This window comes from Saimiri boliviensis, chromosome 6, assembly GCF_048565385.1.
Source record: "Saimiri boliviensis isolate mSaiBol1 chromosome 6, mSaiBol1.pri, whole genome shotgun sequence".
NCBI lineage: Eukaryota > Metazoa > Chordata > Mammalia > Primates > Cebidae > Saimiri > Saimiri boliviensis.
The window spans coordinates 65,701,717-65,729,540 of NC_133454.1; the positions used below are offsets into that span (position 1 = coordinate 65,701,717).

A 27,824-nucleotide genomic window follows, 5' to 3' on the forward strand; every position below is an offset into this window, starting at 1 on the left:
TGCCTTGAGATAAAGGCTAAGACCCAGAGAGCGGACCATGTCCGAGGGGTCAAAGCGACTGAGGCGTCGGGGCAGTGGGGCATAACCGAACGCGAAACGCCAACTGAGACTGAAGCGCCGGTTTCTCGGGCCAGCCCACGCCTCCTGCCTCAGCTCAACGCCACTCCCTCCCCGCCAAGTGGCTCTCAGCTCTGGAGGCGGGACCGAGTTCTCCGGTGGCCCCTGGAAGCTCGCGGCGGAGAGCTCTGGGAGGCTGGGAGGGGAGTGAGGGGAGTGAGGGGAGGGGCGCGGACTGGGCAGTCCAAAGAGAAGGGGGCCTTTAATAGGCTCGTCCGGCGCCTGGCTTGCTGCGCTGCGAGTGGCTGCGGCTGCGAGAAGCCGCCCCGCACCTCCCGCTAGTTCTGCGCTGCAAATCCTCGTCCTTGCACTTGACAGCGATTGTACTTAAGCTCCCAGGGCGCGCTTTGCTTGCAAAGGCACAGGTAGGAAGCGCGGGCTGCCGGGTGCACGCTCGCAGCCCTGGGAGGAGCCTCCCTCCGGTGGCTCTCCTTTCTGGGAGCTGCGGGCTGTCCCGGAGCGTTGGCGGTTCCAGAGTGCGGGCTGCAGCGAGACCGTGTCCGCAGCCAGAGAGCCCGGCCCAGCCCCTTCCCAGAGCGGGCGGTGCGCTGCCCGGCGCCATGCTGCTTCTGGGCATCCTAACCCTGGCTTTCGCCGGGCGAACCGCTGGAAGCTCTCAGCCAGAGCGGGAGGTAGTGGTTCCCATACGACTGGACCCGGACATCAACGGCCGCCACTACTACTGGCGGGGTCCCGAGGACTCCGGGGATCAGGGGCTCATTTTTCAGATCACAGCATTTCAGGAGGACTTTTACCTACACCTGACGCCAGATGCTCAGTTCTTGGCGCCCGCCTTTGCCACTGAGCATCTGGGCGTCCCCCTCCAGGGGCTCGCCCGGGGCTCTTCAGAGCTGCGACGCTGCTTCTACTCCGGGGACGTGAACGCAGAGCCGGACTCGTTCGCCGCTGTGAGCCTGTGCGGGGGACTCCGCGGAGCCTTTGGCTACCGAGGGGCCGAGTATGTCATTAGCCCGCTGCCCAACGCTAGCGCGCCGGCGGCGCAGCGCAACAGCCAGGGCGCACACCTTCTCCAGCGCCGGGGTGTCCCGGGCGGGCCCTCCGGAGGCCCCACCTCTCGCTGCGGGGTGGCCTCGGGCTGGAACCCCGCCATCCTGCGGGCCCTGGACCCGTACAAGCCGCGGCGGGCGAGCTTGGGGGAGAGTCGCAGCCGGCGCAGGTCTGGGCGCGCCAAGCGCTTCGTGTCCATCCCGCGGTACGTGGAGACGTTGGTGGTGGCGGACGAGTCAATGGTCAAGTTCCACGGCGCGGACCTGGAGCATTATCTGCTGACGCTGCTGGCAACGGCGGCGCGACTCTACCGCCATCCCAGCATCCTCAACCCCATCAACATCGTTGTGGTCAAGGTGCTGCTTCTCAGAGATCGTGACTCCGGGCCCAAGGTCACCGGCAACGCTGCCCTGACGCTGCGCAACTTCTGTGCCTGGCAGAAGAAGCTGAACAAAGTGAGTGACAAACACCCCGAGTACTGGGACACCGCCATCCTCTTCACCAGGCAGGTGAGTTGATCCGCCGTCACTTTGCACCCAGATAGCCCTAGCCCTGCTAGGGTCACCTTCCCTAGCACTCCAAATCCCCTTTGTTTATCGTGCAATGCCCCGAGTTTAAACCTTATTGGTCTCTTGCGACTCCCAACTCTGGAGTTTCCAGGGAGAGACCTCTCCTGGGCTCCGCGGAGCGGCGGCTCACGTGCATCTGGGCCATCGGAGTAGAGCCTGCGCTTTCCGAAGGTGTTGGCCTGGCGCGGCCAATCAGCGCCTCCTGGATCAGGCGCCAAGGGGCCGGAACCCAGGAAGTTGCCGCCCCGGAGCCGCAGTTTGTGTCCAAGGCCGATAGGAGACGCTCTGAGGAAGGTGTTGGAGAGGGCGGAAGCCGCCCGCCCCTATCGCATGGGCGGCCGAGTCTCCTCTGACTCCTTCTGAGGTCTCCTTTCAAGGGTTGTAGAACTGGAAGGTAATCCAAGGTCAGCGCCTGCTGCATTTCTTTCGGGTAACACGCTGTCTTCTCTCTGTACTGGGCCTGGAAAGCCCGGATTGGGGTGGAGGGAATCATTGAGATATTTTGTGGGTTGCAGTGACAGGCCAGAAAGTACTGTGAGCATCCCTCCTTCACTGCCGCTTCTCCTACAACCTTCTCTGCTGGGCCTGGCCCAAGAAGCTTCCAGAGCATTCTGAGCAGGCAGTGCAGTTAGGGCACCCGTCTGGAGCTGGGACTGTTTCACTTGGAGTTTCACTTGGAGCTGAGTTGGGAAAACCTTCCAGTTTTCCTGTATCCTTGCTGTCAGAGGGTAACCCGTTAGCCCAGATGTGTACTACAGAGCAGAGCAGGCACGGTTGCTCATGCTCCCAAGTCACTAAAATTCCTATGACCGCACTTGACTTCAGGGCTTCAGCGTCTGCCCTTGCTGGTGTGGAAGTGGTGTGAGCTTAGTCGAGAGTATTTGGAGATTCCAGCTGCAGAGTTAGAAGGAAACTGAGTACTGAGATTAGAAAGATGGACCCAGACCAGGAAGCAGCCCTGCCGTTTGCAAAAACTCTATGTCAAATAATTCTGTGTCAAAGGAGCAGTAACTGTGAACATTTAGATTCACAGGTATTGGAGTGATTGGGTAATGCGGAGTATTTGGATTCTCGAAATTTCTCAGATACAGGAGGCTGGGAGGAGAAGGGTCATCCAAGCGAGCTGCTTCTTCTGAATTGGGGGGCTGTGACTTGAATCTGTGCCATGCTCTTTTTTGGTTATTATCATAACCACAGCATTCTGGGGATGGCATGGAATCCTTGGTTACCTCTGGGGCTCTAACGCTCCACTGTTTGCAAATGGTTACTCAAATTGGACTGGTGCACACAGGCTGGAGCTGGAGTCTTCCATAGTAACCCATCTGGCACAGCTAGCCCCTTCCTGGAGTTGAACTTCCTCCTTTCCCAGCCTTCTTCTCCTCCCACCACCTGGTTTCTCTAGGGAAGTATTTGGCCTGAGTCTGTTTCCTTGTGCTCATTCTTCCAACTGAAGTCTGTTGAGCTGCCACTGCCCAGCCCTTGCAAGCACTGCCTGACTCATGGGGAAGCTGCAAAGGAGGTGGCTTCGACCTCTGCGCACAGACCTGCTCGGCAGTTAGACTGCTGGGGTTTGAAATAAAGCAAAGGCCACGAACAGGATGTCTTAATGGGCAAAGCAGCTGTTGCCCCATCCACTACCTGGGCTGATCCAGTGAAGGTCACTCATTGGCTCCAAAACAAAAGACCTCGGTCTCTGCAGCCTAGTGGTGAAGGCTGGTTTCTGGAGTCAGCCCTAAGAAGAGAACTCCTGCTGGGAAAAGGGACCGTGCCATCAGAAGGAGCCCGCCTTTTGAAGAAGAAGCAATCAAACAGCTTGACAGCTTCTATTTCTCAGTGGTGTGTGCTCAACACCCCGGGGGCTGTGTTGTCCGTGCATAATGGGTACAAGATGCATGACCACTGGGTCAGAAGCAGTGATGTGCAAGATGTGACTTTTAGAAGCTGCCTTCCCCTTAGGCTTCTAGAGAGCAAATCCTGAGTGGGGCTTCAGTGTTGGCAGGGCCGCCATCAAGGTATGTACTTTACACTTTAAACACCTCTCCCCCACCCCCTCACTAGCTCAGACTTCAGGGCCTACTGCATTCTGAGAGTCTCAGGATCTTCTCAGTGCTGAACTCTCTGGGGAAGGTACAGTATTCAATAACAGGAGAGAATTGCTGCTCTTTTTAAGATTAAGGTAGCTGCGGTCTCCAGAAACCATAACTGTCCGGAAAGGAGAATACAGTGGTTATACAAGAACTATTTTGACAATTTGAGGAGTTTACTTAAAGATTCAGAATAAGTTCATGGAGAAAAGTGCACATCTGATTTTGCAAAGTGATCGGTCTCCAGGCTCATAACAGCAGGGTGAGGTCAGCACAGGACTGGAACCAGAATCTGTGAAGAACTAGAGCCAGAGTCTTTCTCATTTATTTCTAGGAGGAGAAAAGTTTCTTTGGCTTCTTGTTGCATTGGGTGTTAGGAGCCAGGTATTTAATGCTGAGGCTTGGTAGGCCCTCATTCCCCGAGACTTCTCTGTCTTTAGGTCCAATAACCGCCGTTTGGGTAACCCTTTGTGGTAGAATGGCTTTCATTCATTTATTTGTACTCTCTTTTAGTACTTTTTGAGCATTATTTATTATTATTTCTAGGTACTCCCGTGGGCTTTGGAGCCACGAATAGTAATAAAATGTGGCCTAGGCCGGGCGCGGTGGCTCACACCCGTAATTCCAGTACTTTGGGAGGCCGTTGCGGGCGGATCATGAGGTTAGGAGATCAAAACTATCCTGGTCAACTGGTGGAAGCCCGTCTCTACTAAAAATACAAACATTAGCTGGGCATGATGGTGCGTGCCTGTAGTCCCAGCTACTTGGGGAGGCTGAGGCAGGAGAATTGCCTGAACTGGGAAGGCGGAGGTTGTGGTGAGCCAAGATGTCGCCAACTGCACTCCAGAGACTCCATCTCAAAAAAAAAAAAAAAAAAAAAAAAAAAAAATGGTGGCGTCAGGTCCCCAGGAATTCACCTTGTAATAGGAGCCTACACGACAACAACTAATTTCAGTAGGATGCACTAAGTGCCAGACCAGCCCTGTTGGGAAGGAGGGGCATTCTCCCGAATGCAGAATGCGAAGCTGAGGAAGCACTCCAAGGGATGGGAGCAGGAAGGGGAGTGGGGGCTGCAGAGGGGAGCTGCTTCCTATGTCGTCAGATGCTCTCTCCTCCATTTCACTGTCTGCTTTGCTATCTGTGACCTTTCCTCCTTTGGATTGATTTTTTTTTTTTTTAAGGACTTGTGGTTTATGGTTTTACTGTCTGCTTCTTCATTTATTTCTAGATTTTTTTTTTTTTTTTTTTTTTTTTTTTTTTTTTTAGACAAGATTTCACCATGTTGTCCGGGCTGTTCTCAAACTCCTGACCTCAGGCGATCCGCCCACCTCAGCCTCCCAAAGTGCTGGGATTACAGGCATGAGCCACTGTGTCTGGTCTGCTGCTTCATTTATTTATTTATTTTGTTTTAGGACTTGTATTTTATGGTTATTCTGTCTGCCTTTTCATGGATTTCTTTATTTTTTAGAGACAGGGTCTCATTTTGTCACCCAGGCTGGGGAGCAGTGGTGGCGTCAGCTTACTGCAGCCTTGAACTCCTGGGATCAAGCGATCCTCCCACCTCAGCCTCCTGAGTAGCTGGACTACAGGCCTGTGCTACTGTGCCCAGCTCATTTGTTTCTGTAGAGACAGGGTCTCATTATGTTAACCAGGCTGATCATGAACTCCCTTCAAGGGATCCTCCTGCCTCAGCCTCCCAACGTTTTGGGATTACAGGTGTGAGCCACTATGCCTGACCTCTGTCGTATTCTTTGTGAGACCACTTTTAACTAAAAATTTCATTTTTAAAGCAGATATATATTGAAGTTATTTTTCTCGAGTGAGCTTTGGTCATTTATATTCTTCAAGAAATGTTTCCATGTCATTTGAATTATGAATTCATTGACAAAAAGTTGCTTATAATATTGTCCACTGCCTTTCCCATTTCAGCCTCCCAAGTAGCTGGGACTACAGGTGTGTGTCACGCAGCCTAATTAAAAATATATTTTCTTTTGTTTTGGAGACGAGGTCTTGCTGTGTTGCCCAGGCTGGTCTCCAACCCCTGGACTCAAGTAATTTGCTTGCCTTGGCCTCCCAAAGTGCTGAGAATATAGGCGTGATCCACTGCACCCTATTTTGTTTCATTTTGTTTTTTTCCTGTTGCCTCTTAGTATCATTTGATGCCACCTCTTTTCCCTCTCTTCTCACTCTTCTTCCATGCTCTAGCCTTCTTCTTTTGGGACCATCCAGGCAGGATCTTTGCCGTCTTTCTCTTCCCCCTTATTCTCTTCTTTTGTGCTCTGACTTTTCCCCTCTCCCAACCCCGAGCTTGGTGCTATCTTCCTGTTGACCTTGAGCAGTACTGTGTTTCACTGGGGATGTCCTACACTGTGCAGAGTGGAAGAGCATTCTTGAGCCAAATGTGAAGCAGACACCAGTTCTTTCGGTGAAAAAGCACTTGCCGTAAGGCAGTGAAAGTTAGTGTTCCGTTAAAAATAGTCAATAACGAAGTGATGAGACGTACGTTACACGTATCTCCCTGTACAATGGAAAAGGATCATGATTTTGTTAGGATCTTTCTTGAAGTCAGGCCTTGGAAGATATTAGGAGAGAGAGGTCATTGGTAGATTTAGTATTTAATAATTTGTTATTCTTGGCCACTAACTGGAAACACCATGCCTTCTGGGAGAGAGGAGGGAAGGAGTGGGAAGGAAGAGGGAGGAGTGGAATATGATGGTTCCCTGTCTTGCAGGATGAGTGCTGTCTCTCTTCAGTTACATCAAATGAGTTTGACTGATATTAATGTCAGCAGATCGGGGAGGAAGGTTGGAGGGAATCTTTTTCTTTTATTTTTAACCGCTGGTCTAGTTAGAAAGGCAAGGGAGTTTTTCTCTTTCTTTAGGTCTTGCTCTCCTGCCTTTGAACTTCTCTATAGTTTTCTGTGTCCTCTCTCACCCCCGGAATTTTCCCCTAACCTTTCCTTGACACCTTGACTCGATCACGTGGCATGATGGAAAGAACACAGGCTTGGAGTCAGGTAGAGCTGAGTGTGAATCCGGGGGCTTGAATGCTCTAGCAATGGACATTGCATGAGTCAGCTACTTGGACTTTACTTTCCTCGTCCTTAGAAGGAGGATAATGCTGATGACATGGTGCCTCACTTACAGGGCTGTCGGAAAGGTAAGTGTTACTTAGTGGTCCAGAATAGGTCCCCAATTATGGCAGTTTTATCATCACTACCTTAGTAGTCACTTAGTACATGCTTCTTGTTGAATAATTAGCTACAGAGCCCTTGCCAGACTCAAGTTTGGCTAGTCCTGATTTAAAATGTTCTGTCCCATTGCCTTTGCAAGTATCCTTCACGCTTGCTCCTGTTTTTGTATGGAAGCTATGGATGTCAGCATTTGCTAGTCCCACTGATCTGTAAACTCCTTCTAGGCAGGGACTTCTTTAGTCTCTGTTAGCCCCTGCGTGGGTCCCTGCAAGTTGTCTGTGCAGTAGGTGATTTTGGGAAGAACAGTGCAGACAGAAGTGCAAGGGCTGCTGGTAGCTCTGGGTGCTTCAGCAGCTCACCTCCCTTCCTGGGGATCATTCATCCAGCTTTTGAGGCTGTCAGTCTATAGGGTTGGGAGAGGGAGTTTTAGATTCCTCTGGCATTTCGTCTTGGCTCTTTGCCATGAGGTTCTGCCCTGAAGAAAGGAGGGGCTCCAGAGAGGAGTGCATTTGATTCACCTTGGAGTCAGCAGACAGGGCGCACGGCAGGGCAGGGATGGGGTCAGTGTGTCAATGCAGGTGTTGGGTAAGGAGCCAGGGGCTTGCTTGCTCAACCAGCGAGGCGGTGCAGACAGTGCACTTAGAGCACTCTCTGCACTTAATCCTACCTCTCCCTTTCCCCAGGACTCTCTCCACTCAGTGTCAAGGAGCACTTGCTTGAGCTATAGGGCGGGGCTTTCCATTCTTGGTGTGATGTGCACTAGAAGCAGCCGGAAGTCATGGTGAGAGCTCAACCCTGCAGCTGCCTGCACTGCCTGGACTTCAACCCTACTCTGTCTGCTTCTCCTCTGTCTAACCTTGGGCTTACTGTGTGACCCTGGCCTAGTTACTTACCTTCTCTGGGTCTCTTCTGTACGATGGACCCAGATAATGTCATCTTCCTCCTGAAGCTATGGGGATTAAATGAGCAAAGGAAGGGTAAAGCTCTCGTGACAGTCTCTGGCACAAATTGCCAGTCAGTAAATGTTAGTTATTTTCACTCTATTTGTAGGCACCTTCTCTTGATGTAGCGATTTTTTATAGAAGATTTAGCCTTCTTGCAAGCTTGGGGTTCCTCTTCTTCCTCACTGAGGTAATTATTGTTGTTTTGGTTACCTCATTCTCTTGCAATAATACCATTTTGTACATCTGGAGGGATTTATATGCCAGTGAAACAGAATCTGCCAGTAGAAGTAACTAACATTCTTAAGTCACATTGCCAAGGCACTGAATTGCTCGATTTTATACTTCTAGCAAAGCAAGGCCCTCCCATCCCTGGGGATTACAAACAGACATGGATTTTGGGCTGGACAAGGAAATACAGTGATGCAGGCAGAGATTCAGATGGGAAACACATTAAAGGCACCATAGTAATATTAGCACAGGGTGCTTTTCACCCGTAATTATAGTCTCCTAACTAGAGATGCATGATTGAGACCAAAGAACAGAGCTCTGGATTTGGGACCTCATTCTTCGCTTGATAGCCACATGGACTGGGGAGCATAATCTCAAGTCACTGGGCCTCAGTTTCCTCATCTACAACATCAGAGAATAGCCCACAAGTCACCTTGTGAGCATAATGCCTGGATGCTATGATGTAACCACAAAAGTGAGCTGTGGCTCTCCTGCCTAGAACTTCAGTGGTAGCAGGAAGTCTGCTACATGAGAATGCACATGTCTTCTGCCACATTAAAAATGTTACTGTGTGGCTGGGCCTGGTGGCTCACGCCTGTGATTCCAGCACTCTGGGAGGCTGAGGGAGGCGGATCACTTGAGGCCAGGAGTTCGAGACCAACCTAGCCAACATGGTGAAACCCCGTTTCTACTAAAAATACAAAAATTAGCCGGGTGAGTGGTGGTGCATGCCTGTAATCCCAGCTACTCGGGAGGCTGAGGCATGAGATGCTTGAACCCGGGAGGTGGAGGTTGCAGTGAGCTGAGATCATGCCACTGTACTCCAGCCTGGGCAATAGAGCGAGACTCAGTCTCAAAAAAAAAAAGTTAATATACTTGATTTTTGTGCATCCCTTTCTCTTTGTATTGCTGGAAAACATTGAGCATCTTGGTACCTGCCTGGGAAATGAGAGGAGGTAGGAAGGAGGTTCTCAGGGAAGGCAGCTGGTGGAGGGGTGTACAGACCGACACTGGTAAACAAGCCACTGCCAGCTTTTATCCTTGTTTATTTATTTAAGTTGTGGCTCTCGTCCTAAATTATTTTATAAGAAGGGACAGTTAGAAAATAACAGTCCAGGAGGATTAGGTTCCTGGCCAAGATAATTCCAGGATCATCTGGAAAAGCAGCTGCAGCTACTAAGAGGAATGGCCAAATGCTGGCAATAAGAGGCAGGTAGGGGCTGGGTTAGGAATGCCTACACCATCTAGGAGGAAGAAGGCAGAACAGCTCCTGTTTTTTGGAGACAAGCGCTTGAGCTGAAGAGGTTAAGGCGGTTTGAGTACCTCTGAGTTCATTCCAGAAGGGTGGAGATATTTGATGCCACAAATGAGGTACTGCTGGGCCCCTGTGCAAGGACTCGTAGGCGTTCAAAGTGCAAAGGCCCAGTGGTTCTTCACTCAGTCCCTGCCGGGGCGGGGAGGAGGACAGGCAGAGCTTCTGACCCCACACAGCTGTGTCTTCCCATAGTGAAGATGCTGGTTACTGCGGGATGGCTGCTCCCAGAGCCACTCTTACCCTCAGGAAATTTGCCGGCTCTTTCCTTGTTCTTCTTGTTTGATCCAGGGAAACCGGGACTTCTTGATGGAAAGAACAGGTTGCTCCTGGCCAAGAAGGGCCTGCAGCTGCATGTCTTTGCTCCAGAGAAAATCCACCCTCCTTAGGAGGAAGGAGGCTTTTGGCCGTAAGGACTTCCCAGCCACAGAGGCGGCTGCAGGGTGGCTGAGTTCCAGACGCCCTCGACATCCCAGTCTGAGCATTCAATCTGGTCTAGGAGTTTCTTTTCTTCCTTCCTCCCTTTTCTTTCTCTCTCTCTTCTTTATCTTTCTTTTTCTTTTCCTTCCCTCCTTCCTTCTTTCCTTCTTTCTTTTCTTTCCTTTTAATTTTTGTACACATGGAGTCTTGTTATGCTGCCCAGGCTGGTCTTGGCCTCCTGGCCTCAAGTGATCCTTCCGCCTTGGCCTTCCAAAGTGCTAGGATTACAGGCACAAACCACCGCATCCTGCCTGCTCTAGGCATTTCTGAAGAGCAGGGTTGGGAACAGGACTCTGAGTTTCCACACGGGTGACTTTCACTTTTCTGAGGGCGAGTGCTATCAACTACGTGACTTGGGTCAGTAGACAAGATGTTCCTTGGGTTTCTAAAAACATGTCATTCTGTGAGTTCCTTTTATAACCTACAGGGCCAGAAGGGGCTGCATGGTCTGGGAGTGGGGAAGGAGCAGAGGCTGAAAGTGCTGGTTGATTCAGATCTAGTTGAAAGTTGGCCCTTCCCCGGAGCAGGAAACCAAGGCCCTGAAGAGAGAGAGAGGACTTGGATAAAGTCACACATCTACTTAGTGATGGGGCCAAGACCAGAATCCAGGCTTCTTGCTTCTTATTCCTGTGCCCTGTCCCTCTCACACAGGCCAGTAGTGAGTGTGCAGGCAGCCTAGAGGCAAGGAGAGGTGCCTGCCCCCACAGGCTGCAACTGCTGGGCTAGAATGTCCAGAGCGCTAGCCTTGCTGGGTCCCACACTGCACGTCTCCTACACCTGCATCCTTCACTATGCCCCTGCAAGAGCCTTCATCCCTTCCCTCCTCATCTTGGCCCGCTTCTCCCCAGTTCGCACGCTGATCCATGTTCCTCAGCTGTCACATTCTCTAAATTGCTTAAACTGCTGGTCTGCTGGTCTGGTGAAGGTCCCTTCCCAAGGTTTTTTTTTTTTTTTTTTTGACAGGGTCCTGCTATGTCACCCAGGCTGGAGTGCAGTGGCATGATCATGGGTCACTGTAGAAGCCTTACCCTCCCAGGCTCAAGTGATCCTCACACCTCAGCCTCCTGAGTAACTGGGATGACAGCTGTGCACCATCATACCTGGCTAATTTTGTTTATATTTTGTAGAGATGGAGTCTTACTATGTTTCTCAGCCTCATCTTAAACTCCTGGACTCAAGCGATCCGCCTGCCTTGGTATCCTAAAGTGCTGGGATTACAGGCCCGAGCTGCTACACCTGGGCCCCTCCCAAGTTTTGACAGTGGTTGTTTTCTAGGTTTCAGAGCTCTTGGGAAGGGAAAGCTTCTGGGAGAGTGAGTCTTTGAAGAGGAAAGAATATGGGAAGAGAAGTCCTCCCTGGGGCTCCCAGAAGTGGAAGTGCTTCCAGCAAGCATAGGCGGCCGACCTGGCCGGGTGTGCAGGGCACACGTCACTGCCTCTGGTGCACCAGGGTTCAGGCCGGTCACCCTCGGAATAACTGTTCACTCATTAGGAGGTGTGACTATCACCTGACCGTGGGAAGCCAAGTTTGACTGCTCAGGTGGTAAACTTCTGGGTGCTTTGGATTAAATTTTGCTGATTTTCTGTACTCTGACTGCTTTTCCTCCCATGCCCCCTGGCTCCTGGCTCCATGCACTGTGCCGCTGCCCACCTTTGCCCCTTGCCAGCATGTACACAGATGCACACGTGGACTTGCATACACAGGCAGGGGCATACGGACACATGCTTCTTTGCCTGTGGAAGGTGGTAGTAGCAGTTGTTATTTCAGCGGGATGTTGTGAGGATTAAAGAGGGTCATGCGTGCACAGTGCATGCGGTGTCAGCATTTAATACATCATGGCTCTGATGAACTGTGGGCTTGCGCCTAGTTTCCACCTTTGACAAATAGATATGGTAATATTCTGCATCTTAAGCCTATTGTGAGGATTAAATGAGGTGATGCAGTAGCTTCCTGTGAAATGAAGAATGCCTTATGTATTGAAGGCAGCGATGTAATGAAGAGAGAACCAGCATCACTGATTCAACACCCCCCCCCTTTTTTTTTGAGATGGAGTTTTGCTCTTGTCACCCAGGCTGGAGCGCAATGTTGCAATCTCAGCTCACTGCAACCTCTGCCTCCCAGGTTCAAGTGATTCTCCTGCCTCAGCCTCCCTAGTAGCTGGTATTACAGGTGCCCACCAACATGCCCAGCTAATTTTTGTATTTTTAATAGAGACAGGGTTTTGCCTTGTTGGCCAGGCTGGTCTTGAACTCCTGACCTCAGATGATTCTCGGCCTCCCAAAGTGCTGGAATTACAGGCATGAGCCACTGCACCCAGCCCACCACACGTTTTCTTAAGAGGAGCAGAATGTATACAAATGTCTTATCCTATTTCCAATTCTTGGGCTCTTAAGGTATCTTGAAGTGTTTCTGGCTTGTGATGCTCAGTAAATTCTTTGAAATATCCACCTCGGAATCCCTATCCTGCCTTTCTGTGTCCCCTGGGAATACTTCCTTTCAGTTTGCTGCTGGAGACCCTAGCTTCTGCAGCCAAGTTAAGCTTCAGTGCAAAACAAGAGACCTTCCTGCTTAGGTGGCCATCTCTCCATTTCATGTATCTTTCTTCCTAGCAGCCACTGAGCCTGTGCTTCCTTGAGCTTCTGTAGCCAATGGAACTGTGTCTGGATGGGGGCTTGGGTCCACCTCACTGATTCCTCCCAGTCTAAGGCAGCCAAATCGCTGGCATGGGTGGGTCCTTGGCTGGCAGCCCTCTGGCTGAGAATCTGAACTTAATTCATGGTTGGCCAAGAGGCAGCCCAGCAAAGACTGAGGCTGCTCGAAGCTGCCTCTGTGTGGGAATGGGACTGGCTTCCTCCCTTGCCTCAGTGAGCCTCCTCTGGCTATGGGAGTCACCGTTTTTCTGGTCTGGAGGGCTGTCTGTCTATAAAGTGGTGGCCCTTGTAGTTTAATTTGGTACCTCTTAATTTCCTCCCAGAGGACCTCCCTGCATAGGGTTTGGGCAAAGTCTTTTTGGTGAGCCACAGAGCTCTTCCTGGTCTCCTCCGTCAGCCTGGGTTTATTCTGTGAACAGCCCCACAACCCCCTAGGAACAAGCGCCCACTGGAAGGTGCTGGGCCTGGCGAGGTTGGAATGAGATGAGCTGGAATGTCCCATAGGATGCCATTTCTTCCCTTCAGGTCCCTCTGTCACTGTCTCTAACTTCAGGCTGGCTTCTGCTTCTCCCCTGGCAGGACCTGTGTGGAGCCACCACCTGCGACACCTTGGGCATGGCTGATGTGGGCACCATGTGCGACCCCAAGAGAAGCTGCTCGGTCATCGAGGACGATGGGCTTCCCTCAGCCTTCACCACTGCCCACGAGCTGGGTGAGGCTGGATAAGCTCCTCCTGGGGTCTTCTGGGTTTGCCTGGGATGCCCTGGAGGGTGGGAGATGTGTGTCTTTGCCCTTTTGTGTTCTGAAGCCTTATGATCCCTTCTTAGGGCACAGCAAGCCTTAGAAGCAGCTTTGTTTTACTTTTTCCGATCACCCCAGCCCTGCTGGCCAGTGACATGATCTGAGCCCCTTGGCAGGGTGTCTCAGCACTTAGAGACTGTGGGGACACCATGTTAATGACAAGGAGGTAGTACACTCTATTGTCAGGGAGCCAACAGCCTGATGGAGGGGACAGAAAACACAAGAACATGATCTCAAGGACATCCAAAAGCAGTCTGTCGATAGGAGGCAGTGACCAGCCTGAACGCTGACACAGGCTTTCTAGCTCCCCTGCCCCATTTCTCCCTCCAACCCCCTGGTCCTTCCTCCTGCCCTCTCAGTCCTCTTGCCTCACCCACAGGCCACGTGTTCAACATGCCCCATGACAATGTGAAAGTCTGTGAGGAGGTGTTTGGGAAGCTCCGAGCCAACCACATGATGTCCCCTACCCTCATCCAGATTGACCGCGCCAACCCCTGGTCAGCCTGCAGTGCTGCCATCATCACCGACTTCCTGGACAGCGGGCACGGTGAGCCAGGGCAGTGGGAGGGGAATGGGGCCACCTTGGAGGAGGCTTTGCTGCTGGTGCTGGTGGGAGTGCCCACCTCTCCATCCTCTGCACCTAAGGTGTCATGGCCCCTTGGAACTGGGCTCTGACATGAGTGCATTCCAGCTGCCCTTGGTTAATTCTCCCCTTACCATTCAGATTCTGGGCTAGCCAAACCTCACCTTCCCAGCTCATCCTAACGAACGCCCTTGGCTTTCTGCAGGTGACTGCCTCCTGGACCAACCCAGCAAGCCCATCTCCCTGCCCGAGGATCTGCCGGGTACCAGCTACACCCTGAGCCAGCAGTGTGAGCTGGCCTTTGGTGTGGGCTCCAAGCCCTGTCCTTACATGCAGTACTGCACCAAGCTGTGGTGCACTGGGAAGGCCAAAGGGCAGATGGTGTGCCAGACCCGCCACTTCCCCTGGGCTGACGGCACCAGCTGTGGCGATGGCAGGTTCTGCCTCAAAGGGGCTTGTGTGGAGAGACACAACCTCAATAAGCACAAGGTGAGTGAGTGCTGGAGCCATGCTCGGGGGCTGCTGGGAGAAAAGGGATGGAGACCTGGAGCCCTCCCCTGCCCTTGGTCTTCACTAAGGAAGCTGCCCATCACAGACTGGCCATGGGACCATCACTGTTGCATTGCTGAGCTGTGCCTTCCCTGCCTTCTATACGGTCCTATCGCCTTCTGGACTCTAAGATGGGAGACAAAAGCTATGGCAGGTCAGAGGACTTGGTGAGGCCTCAGACACATGGGGAAAAGTCCTCAGCAGGAGGTGGGGTCTCAGTCCTGAGCTCCAGGCCTCGTCTTACCTGGGGAGGAGCTCTGGGCTGAAAGCTGAACACCTGGTGTTAGGAGCGGCTCACTCACTGGCTCCTCTCTTGCTTCCCTCATCCACTCTTTCCCAGTGTGTTCCACATCCAGGGAGCTGGGGACCATGTGTAGGAACAGGGCTCAGAGCTGCAATGAAGCAAAGCCCCCATTTCTGTTGCAATTGTTGTTTTTCTTTAGCAGAAACAAAATTGAACAATACTTGTTTTCCTTCTTGATAAATAGGAATAGCAACCAAACCAGAACACATTCAGAATCCCAAATAGTCTCTGAATATAGTAGCTTTATCTTCTTCAGGTCTCGTTTTGGGGATAGGAGAGGGCTTTGTACTTTTCCCGGCAGGAATAAAAGATCTGTCTTCTTCCTGGATCCTGGAGCTGACTGTCCCTCCACGTCCCCAGTTCTCAGCTCGGGGAGGACTTGGTACAAATTTTCTGGGCACAGAGGCAATGCCACAAAAAAGCATCCACCAAGCACCTGATCAATTGCCCTGAGATGAATATGTTATTTGGAATCCTTTTCTGTGTTCTGGGGATAACGTATCTCACGAAACCTTCAACTGCTTGCTAGGCAACAACCCACTGTGTTTAGGGAACTGTGTAAGATACTATAGTGATCAGAAAAATAAATAAAACACAGGCCATGCCTCAGAGAGCTCACAGTCAAGTGGGGAAGCTGGAAACGTAATACAAGAGGCAGAGAAGTGCGTGTTATGTGGAAGGACAGAAGGATGAAAATGACACAAAAGTGTCACAGGGCGGGGTAGGGGTCAGGAGATTGATGATGATGAGAGGGGACTGAGAAAACTTTGAGGAGGAGGTTGGATTTGAAGAGAGCCTCAGGGATAGGGTAGGATCCCCATAAAGAGAAGCAGAGCAAGGCAGGGAGATGGGAGGTCCTGGGCGGGTCAGAGTGACCTAAAAGGCTGTGGTAGCTGAGGACTCTATGGGAACCGTTTTCAGGAAGGTCATTTGGGGCTAGATGGCAGTCACCTTGATTGCCAGTCACTAGAAGGTTCTGAGGACAGGCAATATGTGGCCAGTGCCTCCTCTTGGGAAGATGAGGCTGGAGGATGCAGAGAGAAGTTGAGATAATATTGGATGGAGAAAATGCTGCCTGAGAAGCACCATCCTTCCGCACTTTCTGGAGTTCTCAGTCTGTCATCAGTAAGATCTACCACCTCCTCAACCTCTTTCCTAAATAATCCCTTGGTCACTGCGTTTTAACTGAAACCTTCCGTGAAACCTTTATGGAAGTCAGTGCTCTCATTGGGCAAGGTCAGATAATAAAGCATATCTTACATATCACTGCAGCTCCCACAGATCTGTTTCAGGAACCCCATTCTTACCACCAAGGCCCTGTCTTCCCAGATTACTCCCTCTGGGTTTTGGATTCCAGCAGTTCCTCAATCCCATCTGGGCCTACAGTCCATTGCTGTGACAACCTTCCCATCATGCCTCACCCTTCTTTTACCCTCACCACCTCCTTAGTGAGCTGAAATTCCATGGTCCATTGTTGAAATCACTTCCTCGCATACGCTTTTGACTCCCTTGCCCCTGTCTCTGTATCAGACATACTTGGATAAGCCACCAACTGGGTTGCGTCCAACTCACTCACACATTCAGTTGTGCTTGCACAGGTGACTATGGTTGGAGAAAAACATGCAATTGTGCTCACCGGTCTCAGTTTAAATTCATGACCTGAGTTGGATACAGTGGCTCATACTTGTAATCTCAGCACTTTGCGGGGCTGAGGTGGGAGGATCCTTTGAGTTCGGGAGTTTGAGACCAGCCTGGGCAACATGGCAAAAGCCCATCTCTACAAAAAATACAAAAATTAGTGGGAGGTAATGGCATATGCCTGTAGTTCCAGCTACTCAGGAGGTTGAGGCAGAAGGATCACTTGAACACAGGAGGCGGAGGTTGCATTGAGCCATGATCACACCACTGTACTCCAACCTGGGTGACAGAACGAGATCCCATCTCAAGGGGAGGGGTGGAGGGAAGAAAAAGAAAAAAAGTAAAATAATTTGATGACCTGGAAACTTAGGTGGGCCCAGAATGCTGCCCAGGAGTCACACATTTCGTTTCCCCAGTTGGCTAACTCTCCCAGCCTCCTAAACCATTAGTGCACAGCCACCATCACCTCTCTCCTCCCACTACCAACTCTTTCTTTCTCATTTTCAACCTTCACCGATGACCTTTCTTCTCATTTCCCTAAGGGGAAAAAAAATCAAATAATCAGAAGGGAACTTCCAGCCACTGTCCGACCTGCTTCTTGCACCTGCTCTCCATAGGCCCGCTTTACAGTGGCTGAGTTGTCCCTGCTCTGATCTGAGGCCAAACTGTGTGCTTTGCACCGGGACCCTGTCCCCTCTTGCCTGTAAAGGACATGGCTGATGACTTCTCTTTCCTGCAGTGCCAGTGTTTCCCAATCTTGAGCTGAATCATGCCTTTTAGAATACAAATTTGTTGTAATTTCTCCCATCGGAAACGAAACTTCTTATGATCCTACTTCCTCTGTGGTCTGTTTCTCTGACTCCCTTTCCAGCAAGTTCCCTAAAGGAGTTGTACACGCTTGCTGTCTCCAATTCTGTCTTCCCACTTCTCTCTGCGGCCCATTCCAAACAGGCGTTCGCTGCCATCATTTCTCCAAAACAACTCTTATTAAGGCCACCAAATGGCCTGCATACCACGGTCAGTGACTGTTACCTTCCCTCCCATCGCCCAGCCGGCTAGCAGCATTAGTGGCAGCCCAGAGCTCTGGCCCCCAGAACACGGTCTCCACTGCCTCCTGGTTCTCCTCCTCCCCTCGCTGCCCCTCTCATCACCCTGACTGCTTCTTCTTTGCACTCTCATTTTCTAAGTTTGGAGTGCTTCAACACTCAGTCCTTTCTCTCTTCACCATCCACCCTCAGTCTCTTCGCCGATTCATCTAGACCAGGCGTCCCCAAACTTTTTACACAGGGGGCCAGTTCACTGTCCCTCAAACCGTTGGAGGGCCACCACATGCTGTGCTCCTCTCACTGACCACCAATGAAAGAGGTGCCCCTTCCTGAAGTGTGGCGGGGGCTGGATAAATGGCCTCAGGGGGCCGCATGCGGCCCGCGGGCTGTAGTTTGGGGACGCTTGATCTAGACCATGGCTTTAAATACCATTTGTAGCTTGAAGACTCCAGATTTGCATCTTCAGCCTAGCCCTGGCTCCTGAACTGCAGACTTGCATCTCTAAGGGAATCTGGACATGTCCATTGCACACCTGATAAGCATCTTATACATGGGTCTGTGAGACAGAGCTCCTGGTCAGCTCCCCTGGAGCTGTGCTGGTAAATCCACATTCCGGTTGCTCAAGCTCTAACCCTATTTCTCTCACATGCTTCACACCCTGTGTCTCCACAGTCCCTGTGGCCACTATCTTCAAGACAGATCCCGGATCATTTCTTACCACTTCGTCTGCTCCTACCCTGGTCCCAGCCACCACCCCCTGTCCCCTGGATTATTGCAGTTGCCTCTAACTGGTCTCCTAGCTTCTGATCCTACTCCTTACAGATGATTTCCACCATGGCACCTCTTTTGAAATGCACCTTAGGTTATGCCAGTTCTCTGCTTGGCAACCTTTAGGGGCCTTGCCCTAGCTCAGAATGAGTGAGTCCATTTCTCACTGCCTTGCCAGCCCCGAAGACGCTGGCGTACTCCAGGCTCATCCCCACTCAGGGCCTGTGCACTTGATCCCTCTGCTTGGAATTTCCTTTCCCTGATGTCTGCATGGTTTACGCCACCTGTGCTTCCTTCAGGGACCCTCATAATCCAGAGCAGCCCTTCCCAACTCCTCCCTACCAGCTACTTTGAAGCCACCCAGCGCTGTTCACGGATTCATTTTTATTGTCTGTCTCCCCAGTAGGGAGGAATTGCTCTGAGGGCAGGGACTTCCACAAGTGTTTGGTGAGGGAATGAGTGAATGCACAGAGCAGGAGCAGAGTCAACACTTGTTCTACGAATAGGAAGCAAGGAAACCAAATAAAAACCAGGTAGCATTGTTTCAGAAGCTGCAGGAACAATGCTACATGCTGAAGAAGACTTGGAGATCACGAGACCTATGCACAGGCCTTTCAGTCTTCAGATGGCTTTTGAGAGGGCAGCTCCCGGGGTGTGATGGGGACACAACCCACAGTGCGATGCTCTGAGGAGTATGTGGGAAGAGCAAACGTGGGTGACTGTCTCAGGGAGTGAAAGGATGGAACGAGTGAGGCTCGAGTTTGAGTAGTTTGAGGCCAAAGCAAGGTTGAAGGAGGGTGGTGGTGGTGGTTTTTTTGGAATAGGATCAAACAGACATGTTGACACAATGAAACAAGAAAAATCTGACAAAAGGACAAAGTGAATAAATATGCTGGATATGTACACAGGTTAAAGTGTTTCTGTTACATGCAGCCAGCTTCTGCCTAGTTCCATGTGAGTTAGGCACTGTGTGGAAGGGCAGTGGCGGAGTTTTAATTCCAGGTGAGGACAGTGGGGCCGCTTCCTCTATTGCTCAGCTGATGTGTGCTCAGAGGGTCCAAACTCATTTCACTGTCATTCTAAGGAAAACATCATGACCACTATGAGTTTTATCCCCTTTCTACCCTGTTAAAAAAACTAAAAAAAAAGAAAGCAAAAAAAGAAAAGCCCGCCGAAGCACTGCACAATTCGCCCCAAAGCCAAATCGCGTTTTAGATTGCTTAATAGTGTCTTATCTTGACCTCTTCTTAACAGAAACATTAGAATGGTTCATGGTGAAACTTTCTCTAATACAGCCCCTGATCGAGGTTAAGATCAGTTTGGTCTGGAGTAAAGTCTGAATTATAAAACACAAAGGAATAAAAACATTCAAATATCTATGGCGACATTTTTTATCCACAAGGCTGGGGGATGGCCGTGCCTTAGAGATGCCTGTGAATGCACTAAGACAAACAAAGGGAACCTTTTTTTGTTTTTTTCTTTGAATCCCCTCAAGCTGTGAGATAAGAGGAATCTCTGAACTTCTGCCAGGGCCAGTGTGGTTCTGGGAATTGTCTTAGGCTGCTTCTGTCATCCACCTGAGCTCAGGCCCGAGTATTAGTGTTATCGGCCCCATTTTTGCAAGTGAAGCACCGGAAAGCTAAGGAGGGTTTGCCATTGCTCAAGCCCACTAGGGTGGTATAGTGTGGGTGCAGTTGGTCCAGAATAGGTCTGACTAGGCTCAGTAGCTCACGCCTATAATCCCAGCACTTTGTGAGGCTGAGATGGGTGAATCACTTGAGGTTGGAAGTTGGAGACCAGCCTGGCCAACATGGTGAAACCCCATCTCTATTAAAAAAAAAATTAGCCAAGCATGGTAGCGGGCACCTGTAATCCCAGTTAATCGGGAAGCTAGGGCAGGAGAATCACTTGAACCTGGGAGGTGGAAGTTGCAGTGAGCCGAAATTGTGCCATTGCGCTCTAGCATGGGCAAAAGAGGGAGACTCCACCTCAAAAAAAAGAAAGGAAAATAGGTCTGTCTCACTCCACTGCCCAAAGAGGCCTCTCTTTTACGAAGCCTTCTTTGCACTTGGGAGCAATTGTTGTTTGCGAATTAATTGGTTGGAATGTTGGGTGGGCTTGGTGTACACTGGCCATTTGCTTATTGTTTTTTCCTTCATGATACAACACAAATTTCATTCCGGGAAGGTGGGATGAGAACTTGGAGGCTGTACACTGTAGCTTTTCTGTGGGCTAAGGGGCTGGGTGTGGCACTTGGATCCAACAAGAAGTGTAACAGGCTCTTCCTCACAGGTGGATGGTTCCTGGGCCAAATGGGAGCCCTACGGCCCCTGCTCACGCACATGTGGTGGGGGCGTGCAGCTGGCCAGGAGGCAGTGCACCAACCCCACCCCTGCCAACGGGGGCAAGTACTGCGAGGGAGTAAGGGTGAAATACCGATCCTGCAACCTGGAGCCCTGCCCCAGCTCAGGTGAGGTGGGGAGAGCAGCGGTGGCCTGGGCGCAGGGGAGGTGAGGCCAGAGGTCCCCCCCCCCACCCCTACTCCACATAATGCATGGCCTCGAGGTAATTGGGTATACAGGTAATTCAGGTAGTCTAGTATTTCTATCATGGATTCTTATTAATGACAAAGGGGCTTCAGGACAAAGCCAGCAAGTGGAGTGGTACAGATTCCTCTTGGGGTCATTCCTCGTTCAATTCACCTTTGGCAAAGGTGTTTCTTTCTTGATGTTTAGTCTGGGAGACTAAACGGATGATGGGAATGAGACACGAGCCGTCTTCTTTGCTGAGGTCTGCCCCGCCCGTCTTTGTAAGCAGGAGTACAGAGCTCAGGAACTTGCTGGGGAAACAAATCACATCTCTATTGTTTTGTTTCAATCTAACACTTACTCTTTCTTTCATATAGAAATTAGCATTTGTCTTAAGTAACTTTTCCTTCTAAAATTTAGTATTTCTTTCAGTTAGGCAACAAAACTACAATAGTAGCAGAAATACTGTGATTTTGTCATTAGTAGGAATCATAGATATTTTCAAATGACATTTTGGTTGTTGCAGAATTGTCAAAGTGCTGTTTAAGCTTATCCTTACTTCAAAATTACAGTCGTTATCAAGTTCATTCCTGAGTCATATATATATGTGTGTGTGTGTGTGTGTGTGTGTGTGTGTGTATACTTTTTTTTTTTTTTTTGAGACAGAGTCTCACTCACTTTGTTGCCCAGGCTAGAGTGCAGTGGTGCAATTTCTGCTCTCTGCAACTTTCGCCTCCCAGGTTCAAGTGATTCTCCCAACTCAGCCTCCTGAGTAGCTGGGATTACAGGTGCCTGCCACCATGCCTGGCTAATTTTTGTGCTTTTAGTATATGTGGGGTTTCACCATGTTTGTCAGGCTGGTCTTGAACCCCTGACCTCTGGTGATCTGCCTGTCTTGGCCTCCCAAAGTGCTGGAATTATAGGCATGAGCCACTGTGCCAGGCCCTGAATCATATTTAATACATTAACAAAAAAGCATGTATGTATGACAGACTTGTTTCAAAATATATTGATAGTTGTGTAGCAGATGTAATTGGTATTGTCATAAATCTATATAATTTGTTTTATGCACTGAGTAACATTATTCTGAAAATAGTTTGCAAGCTAGAGGGAGTGTGAGGCTGGGTTACTGGAGAAGGTGGCGCATTGCTCAGGAGATGTGTTTTCATCTGTGCCCTGGGTCCTCAGGGCCTAGTCTGCTTTAGTGCTTTGAGATGTGGAGAGGTTGAAGCTTTGGTGATGAGGGTGGGAAGGGCTCTGAGAGCCATGCCAGGCTGGGAGGGAGGCTTGTCCTTTGCACCAGCCTTTGCTCTTCCCTTCAACTTCTTTCTTATGCTTCTTCCTCCTAGCCTCCGGAAAGAGCTTCCGGGAGGAGCAGTGTGAGGCTTTCAATGGCTACAACCACAGCACCAACCGGCTCACTCTGGCCGTGGCATGGGTGCCCAAGTACTCAGGCGTGTCTCCCCGTGACAAGTGCAAGCTCATCTGCCGAGCCAATGGCACTGGCTACTTCTATGTGCTGGCACCCAAGGTGAGTGAGCTGGGGGCCTGAGAACAAAGTAGGGACCAGGTCTTCAGGGGAGCATCGTCTGAGATGTTCTGCTCTTCCTTCTTTTTCCCCTCCCGGGGCGCTGCAGGTGGTGGACGGCACGCTGTGCTCTCCTGACTCCACCTCCATCTGTGTCCAAGGCAAGTGCATCAAGGCCGGCTGCGATGGGAACCTGGGCTCCAAGAAGAGGTTCGACAAGTGTGGGGTGTGTGGGGGAGACAATAAGAGCTGCAAGAAGGTGACAGGACTCTTCACCAAGCCCATGTGAGTTCTGGGCCCTGGAAGGTGCTGCCAGGCAGCAAAGGGAGGGAGGTGGAATTTCCCCAGGCATTGGAAGCTTGGGTTAGACTGGGGTAAATGTCACATCCAGCCAGTACCCTTGCTACAGAAACCACTCATACTCTTCTGGGGCTGCTGTTTCTTCACTCACTTGTTCAGCCACTCATTCATTCATTCTCTCAGCAAAGATGAATGCTGGGGGAAGATCCACTTAACAGGAGATGCTATTTAGGAAGGTGGGCAGAATTGTTAGACAGAGTCTGTATAGTGTTCTAGAGTAAGACCGGTAGGATTCAGATAGCAGTTACCCATTTTCTGGATGACCTTGGGCAAGTGAACTCAAACTCCAGGCTTCTAGATGTCCCCACTTGTAAAGTGCATATGCTATTTCATGTGTGCTTTTTTGAGGAATAAGGGAGTTAGTCCAAGTAACATAGTTAGCATTGTACCTCGTGCATAATAAATGCCCACTACTCTTTTGCCTTGATGAGGCTGAATGTGACAGCTGCCAGCCTCTCCCTGGGCTTGAGGCCCTGACCTTGGGGATTAGAATGAGGTGAGAATGGCAATAAACTGCCAAGAGACAGCAAGTGAGTGGCTGAGACTGAAGGAGCCTTCATGTCTTGGGCAACCCCTGGGCATCTAGTCCCAACTCCAGAATCTGGGCCCCCCAGCTTGAGCTGCCTGAGGTTAAACACATGCTCCTTGGAAAGCCCTGATCCACGTTCTGGAAGAAGAGGGGGCAGGGCACCTGAGGTCCCATTTGGGGGTGGGGATTATGGTTGGCCCAGAAAATTTGGGAGTCCAGGGATTGGTGATGGAAAGGCCTAGATGGCTGTCCTGGAGCCCTGACTGTGCCCCTGGACACGACAACCTCTCCTGAGCCCCTGGGTGGTGATGTGCAGGGAGGATGCCCAGCCCCATCTCTGGGAGCTCAGGCACCTGGGACAGATGGTGTTCCAGGCTGTGCTTTGCAGGGACCTGTGATGGGGAGGCCACGTGGGGAGCGGGAGGTACATACCCCAGGCTCACTTCACTGGTTAAATGGCAGATGTTCCTTTCACAGCTTGTTGGAGCTGGAAGGAGCTGTAGAAATCATTTAGCTGAACCCACTCATTATGCAGATGAGGACACTAGAACCCTGGCTTGCTTAAAATCATGAGGAGTTGGCATATGAGCTGGGCTGGATCTGTGTCCCTGCCTCCAGGATCAGTGTCCTCTCAGTGCATTGAGCTCCCAGCCTCAGGCTCCGGGAGGTGGACTTTCTTCCTCCCCTGCCTCCTCCTCATGGTGGATGTCTGTACATCCTTGGGGTGTGCCAGGCACCATGCTACGTGCTTTGGTGGACTCAGTCCTCCTGCAATTCAATGAGGTGTACGGAATTCTGAGCTCCACTTTACAGGTGAGGATGTGAGGCTTGGAGAAGCTCAGTAATTTATTCAGTACCAGTCGCCAAGGGGCAGGGATCTCTCTGACTCCAAAACCTGTGCGTTTACTCTCATGCCAGAAGTCACTGAAAGCTAGGTTTACTGAGGAAAACAGATCCTGAAGCGTGAGGTCCTTAGGTCCAGGCTTCTGCCTAATGCACACCCCCCTTTCCCACCCCAGGCATGGCTACAATTTCGTGGTGGCCATCCCCGCAGGCGCCTCAAGCATCGACATCCGCCAGCGCGGCTACAAGGGGCTGATTGGGGATGACAACTACCTAGCTCTGAAGAACAGCCAAGGCAAGTACCTGCTCAACGGGCACTTCGTGGTGTCGGCAGTGGAGCGGGACCTGGCGGTGAAGGGCAGCCTGCTGCGATACAGCGGCACGGGCACGGCGGTGGAGAGCCTGCAGGCTTCCCGGCCCATCCTGGAGCCGCTGACAGTGGAGGTCCTCTCCGTGGGGAAGATGACGCCGCCCCGGGTCCGCTACTCCTTCTATCTGCCCAAAGAGCCTCGGGAGGACAAGTCCTCCCATCCCAAGGACCCCCGGCCCCCCTCCGTTCTGCACAACAGCGTCCTCAGCCTCTCCAACCAGGTGGAGCAGCCGGACCACAGACCCCCTGCACGCTGGGTGGCGGGCAGCTGGGGGCCGTGTTCTGTGAGCTGCGGCAGCGGCCTGCAGAAGCGGGTGGTGGACTGCCGGGGCTCCCCGGGGCAGCACGCTGTCCCTGCCTGCGATGCAGCCCACCGGCCCGTGGAGACGCAAACCTGCGGGGGGCCCTGCCCCACGTGGGAGGTCAGCGCCTGGTCACCCTGCTCCAAGAGCTGCGGCCGGGGATTTAAGAGGCGCCCACTGAAGTGCGTGGGCCACGGAGGCCGGCTGCTGGCCCGGGACCAGTGCAACCCGCGCCGCAAGCCCCAGGAGCTGGACTTCTGTGTCTTGAGGCCGTGCTGAGTGGGGTCATCCCTTTCTCCCCCTCACTCTCCACCCCACTGATGTGCCAGTGTTCTGCCAGCTGGAGCAGTGGGCAGAGGACGGTGGCCAGGGGCTCACGCCACGATGTCACCCACATCCAGGGACAAAGACCATGAGCTAGGGCGAGAGGTTCCCTCCTCCTCCCTGGACTGGGCAGAGGGAAGCCCAGGAACTCCCGCGCAGTCTACCTCAGGCCCCGCTCCTCAGGCTGGTTGTGGGGAGAGGCTTTGAGGTGCAGGTGCCGGGCAGAAGGTGCTGAGGCCCAATTTCCAAGGGACTTCGAGGATAAGCACCTTCCAGGCAGAACTTCAGGGACCCTGGCCCCCGGAAGGGAGGCCACAGGCTGCTGGAAGAGCCATATCCCAGCAGCTTGGCACCCTCAGGTGGCCCCATGGGCTCTGAGCCGTGTCTGAACAAGGCAGGGTTTTCACGGTGCTTTTAGCCCACTTTTCTTTTCGGACTGACATGGACTAAGCAGTAAAAGCTGGCTGGGGCTGGGCAGAAGCCATGGGGAGAGTGAGATTAGGGCCCCTGGAGCCTGGCCACTCCACCTTGGAGGGTGTGGATGTGCACGGGGAGTCCTGAGGTTTTTCATCCTGCACTCTTGGCCCTCCCTTACAGAAGCAGCCTCTCCTCCCTCCGATGTGCAGGGGGTAGGACCAGTGGGAGGGCTGCCATGGAAGTGTCGTCTGAGGCTCTGCGGGTATGGGAGAAAGTCAGTAAGGAGCCTGCCGTCTTCTTCAGGATGGAGCCGGCCATTACAGAAAGGTGTTGACACTTGCTAGGGGTGATGGAGTCTCTGGCTGATGCAGGGAGTTTTGGGAAAGTTCTGGAGGTTCTGCTGTCATTGGGCTGGGGTTGGTGCTGAGCTCTGGGCCTGGCTTTGGGGGATGTCACCCTGGGATAGGGAGGAGGAGGCTGCAGTTCTGATGGCTTCCTCCTCCACAGAGGCACATATACGCAGGCTGTCAGTAGAGGGTCTGTGTCATCTCAGAGAGCCCTGACAGTGGCCACAGTCCTGCACCCACTGTGAGGGGTGGGATGTGCCTAGGAGGGCTAGGTGCTGAACACCTGTGTGCCTGTAAACTCGTCTTCATTCCAACAGCTACTGCTGTCTTCCCTGGGCTTGTCACGCTGCATCCCCAGGCCTTCGCTTCTCCACTGTTTGCTACCTCAGATTATGCTCACTGGGAACCCAGCCGTGTCCCTCCCCTGGGACAGTGGTGACCTGGTCTTCCACCACACTCAGTCTTTGGAGACTGAGCTGTCCAGCCACCGGGATGAGGCCTGCTCCCCATATCCTCAACCCCTACTGGGGCTCCAAAGCCGAAGGTAGGGCCTCTTTCTTCAGACTCCTTGGGAGTGGCTTTCCGGAGGCACCAAGAATCAATGATTGACCCAGGGGGCCTGGTAGCCACTAGTATGAACTGCTGGAGACCTGTTTGTCTTATAGACATGTCAGGAAATAGAAACAGGCATTTCCTATAGCTCCAAGTGGGGAGATACTTTGGGGTTAGAGCTTCTTTGGCTAAGCTGGGTGTTTCTTGAAGGTTCAGATGCCCTACTGTGTACACAGGACATTTTGCTTCTGAGTGTAGGTGATGAATCCAGGACCTCAGTGGAGAACTTGAGCTAAGATCAAAGCATGTGTCTTCCTGGGGGAGAGAAGTTCAGTTCTTTTATGTGGGTTTCCCTAATAGTCAGAATCCACAAACCAAGTAGCCAGCCAGTGAAGCCTCTGGGATGATGTTCTCACCCGGGTTTAACGTGGGGCTGGAGCCCTCGGACAGAGTTCATGCAGGGGCAGAGGAGGTCCCAGTCTCTGAGGCAGGGCTGGAGTCACCCCTGAAGGACTGAGTGAAGAGGAACCCCCTCTGTGAGCACTGTGGGGCTCCAGGGACAAAAGGGACCAGGGTGCCAGGCAGAAGCAGATCCTTGCTAGCCGACGACAGCACTACGCCCTGCGCTTGGTGCATTCCCTCCTTGAAGACGAGAGGGTGGCACGGGGGCTGTGCAGGATGGCAGGGGAGAGGGTGGGTGGGAAGACAGGTGCCCTCGGTAGGAGGCTGGCCTCCAGGAGAGCAGAGTGGCTTTTGCCATCTGTCACTTGACAAGCCATTTCAAGGAAGGACAGCCACTCTGGCTCCTGACACAAGCCAGGCCTCGGTGCTTTTATCTGTTGTGCTGTTTTCTCTTTTTTCTTCTTTCCCTGTTTAAAAGAAGCACGACCAAGACAACCTAGAGAGTTTGTCTTGCTTGCCTTTGACTCTTTCCTTAATCCAACCACGCTCTCCAGGGTGGAGCAGAGGCTAGACTCGAGGCCCAGGTTTCTGGCGATGGAGTAAAGTTACAGTGGTATCTCCTGTCTACAGAAGAGGAACATTCTGAAAGCCCCAACAGCTTCTTCAGTGGGAGGTGGACCAATACGGCTTTGGGCTCAGGATTCCCTAGCCTCCTTTGCCCATTGCTTGCACTGATTGGAGGAGTCTGGCTCAAACACTCTTACGGACCTCGTCATGCTGGAGTGGGGTCTGGCAGGAGCTGATGACAGTCTGAGGGACTTCAGCATCCTTAGCCTGGCAGTTGGCTCCCGGAAGCACTAGACACTGACACTCATCGGTAGACCCTCCCTCCCTGCCGTTGTGTTTGGTTCTTTTGCATTCTATGTACTGCAGAAGGATGGAAGGACCTGGGTGCTGGCTGGGCTGTGTATACTGTGTATACAGGGGAACTGGCGGCTGAGGCGACCACAGCCTACTCCTAATAAAGCTGTAAGTATTTAAAATCTG

General features: G+C 51.9%; 1 protein-coding gene across 1 annotated transcript; it reads left to right on the forward strand.

Moving 5' to 3' along the window:
* Positions 1-259: 259 nt before the first annotated feature.
* On the forward strand, positions 260-27,824 carry ADAMTS15 (ADAM metallopeptidase with thrombospondin type 1 motif 15). The gene is made up of 8 exons (XM_003923502.4): positions 260-1,634; positions 13,166-13,298; positions 13,767-13,934; positions 14,176-14,459; positions 20,568-20,745; positions 22,153-22,334; positions 22,441-22,616; positions 24,240-27,824. The coding sequence occupies exons 1-8, from the start codon at positions 678-680 to the stop codon at positions 25,012-25,014; spliced, it is 2,853 nt and encodes a 950-aa protein (XP_003923551.2). The 5' UTR covers positions 260-677; the 3' UTR covers positions 25,015-27,824.

Coding starts and splice junctions, on each gene's coding strand:
- ADAMTS15 (XM_003923502.4), top strand. CDS start 678: ATGCTGCTTCTGGGCATCCTAACCCTGGCTTTCGCCGGGCGAACCGCT. Junction 13,299..13,766: donor CACCACTGCCCACGAGCTGG/GTGAGGCTGGAT, acceptor CCTCACCCACAG/GCCACGTGTTCAACATGCCC. Junction 14,460..20,567: donor ACAACCTCAATAAGCACAAG/GTGAGTGAGTGC, acceptor TCTTCCTCACAG/GTGGATGGTTCCTGGGCCAA.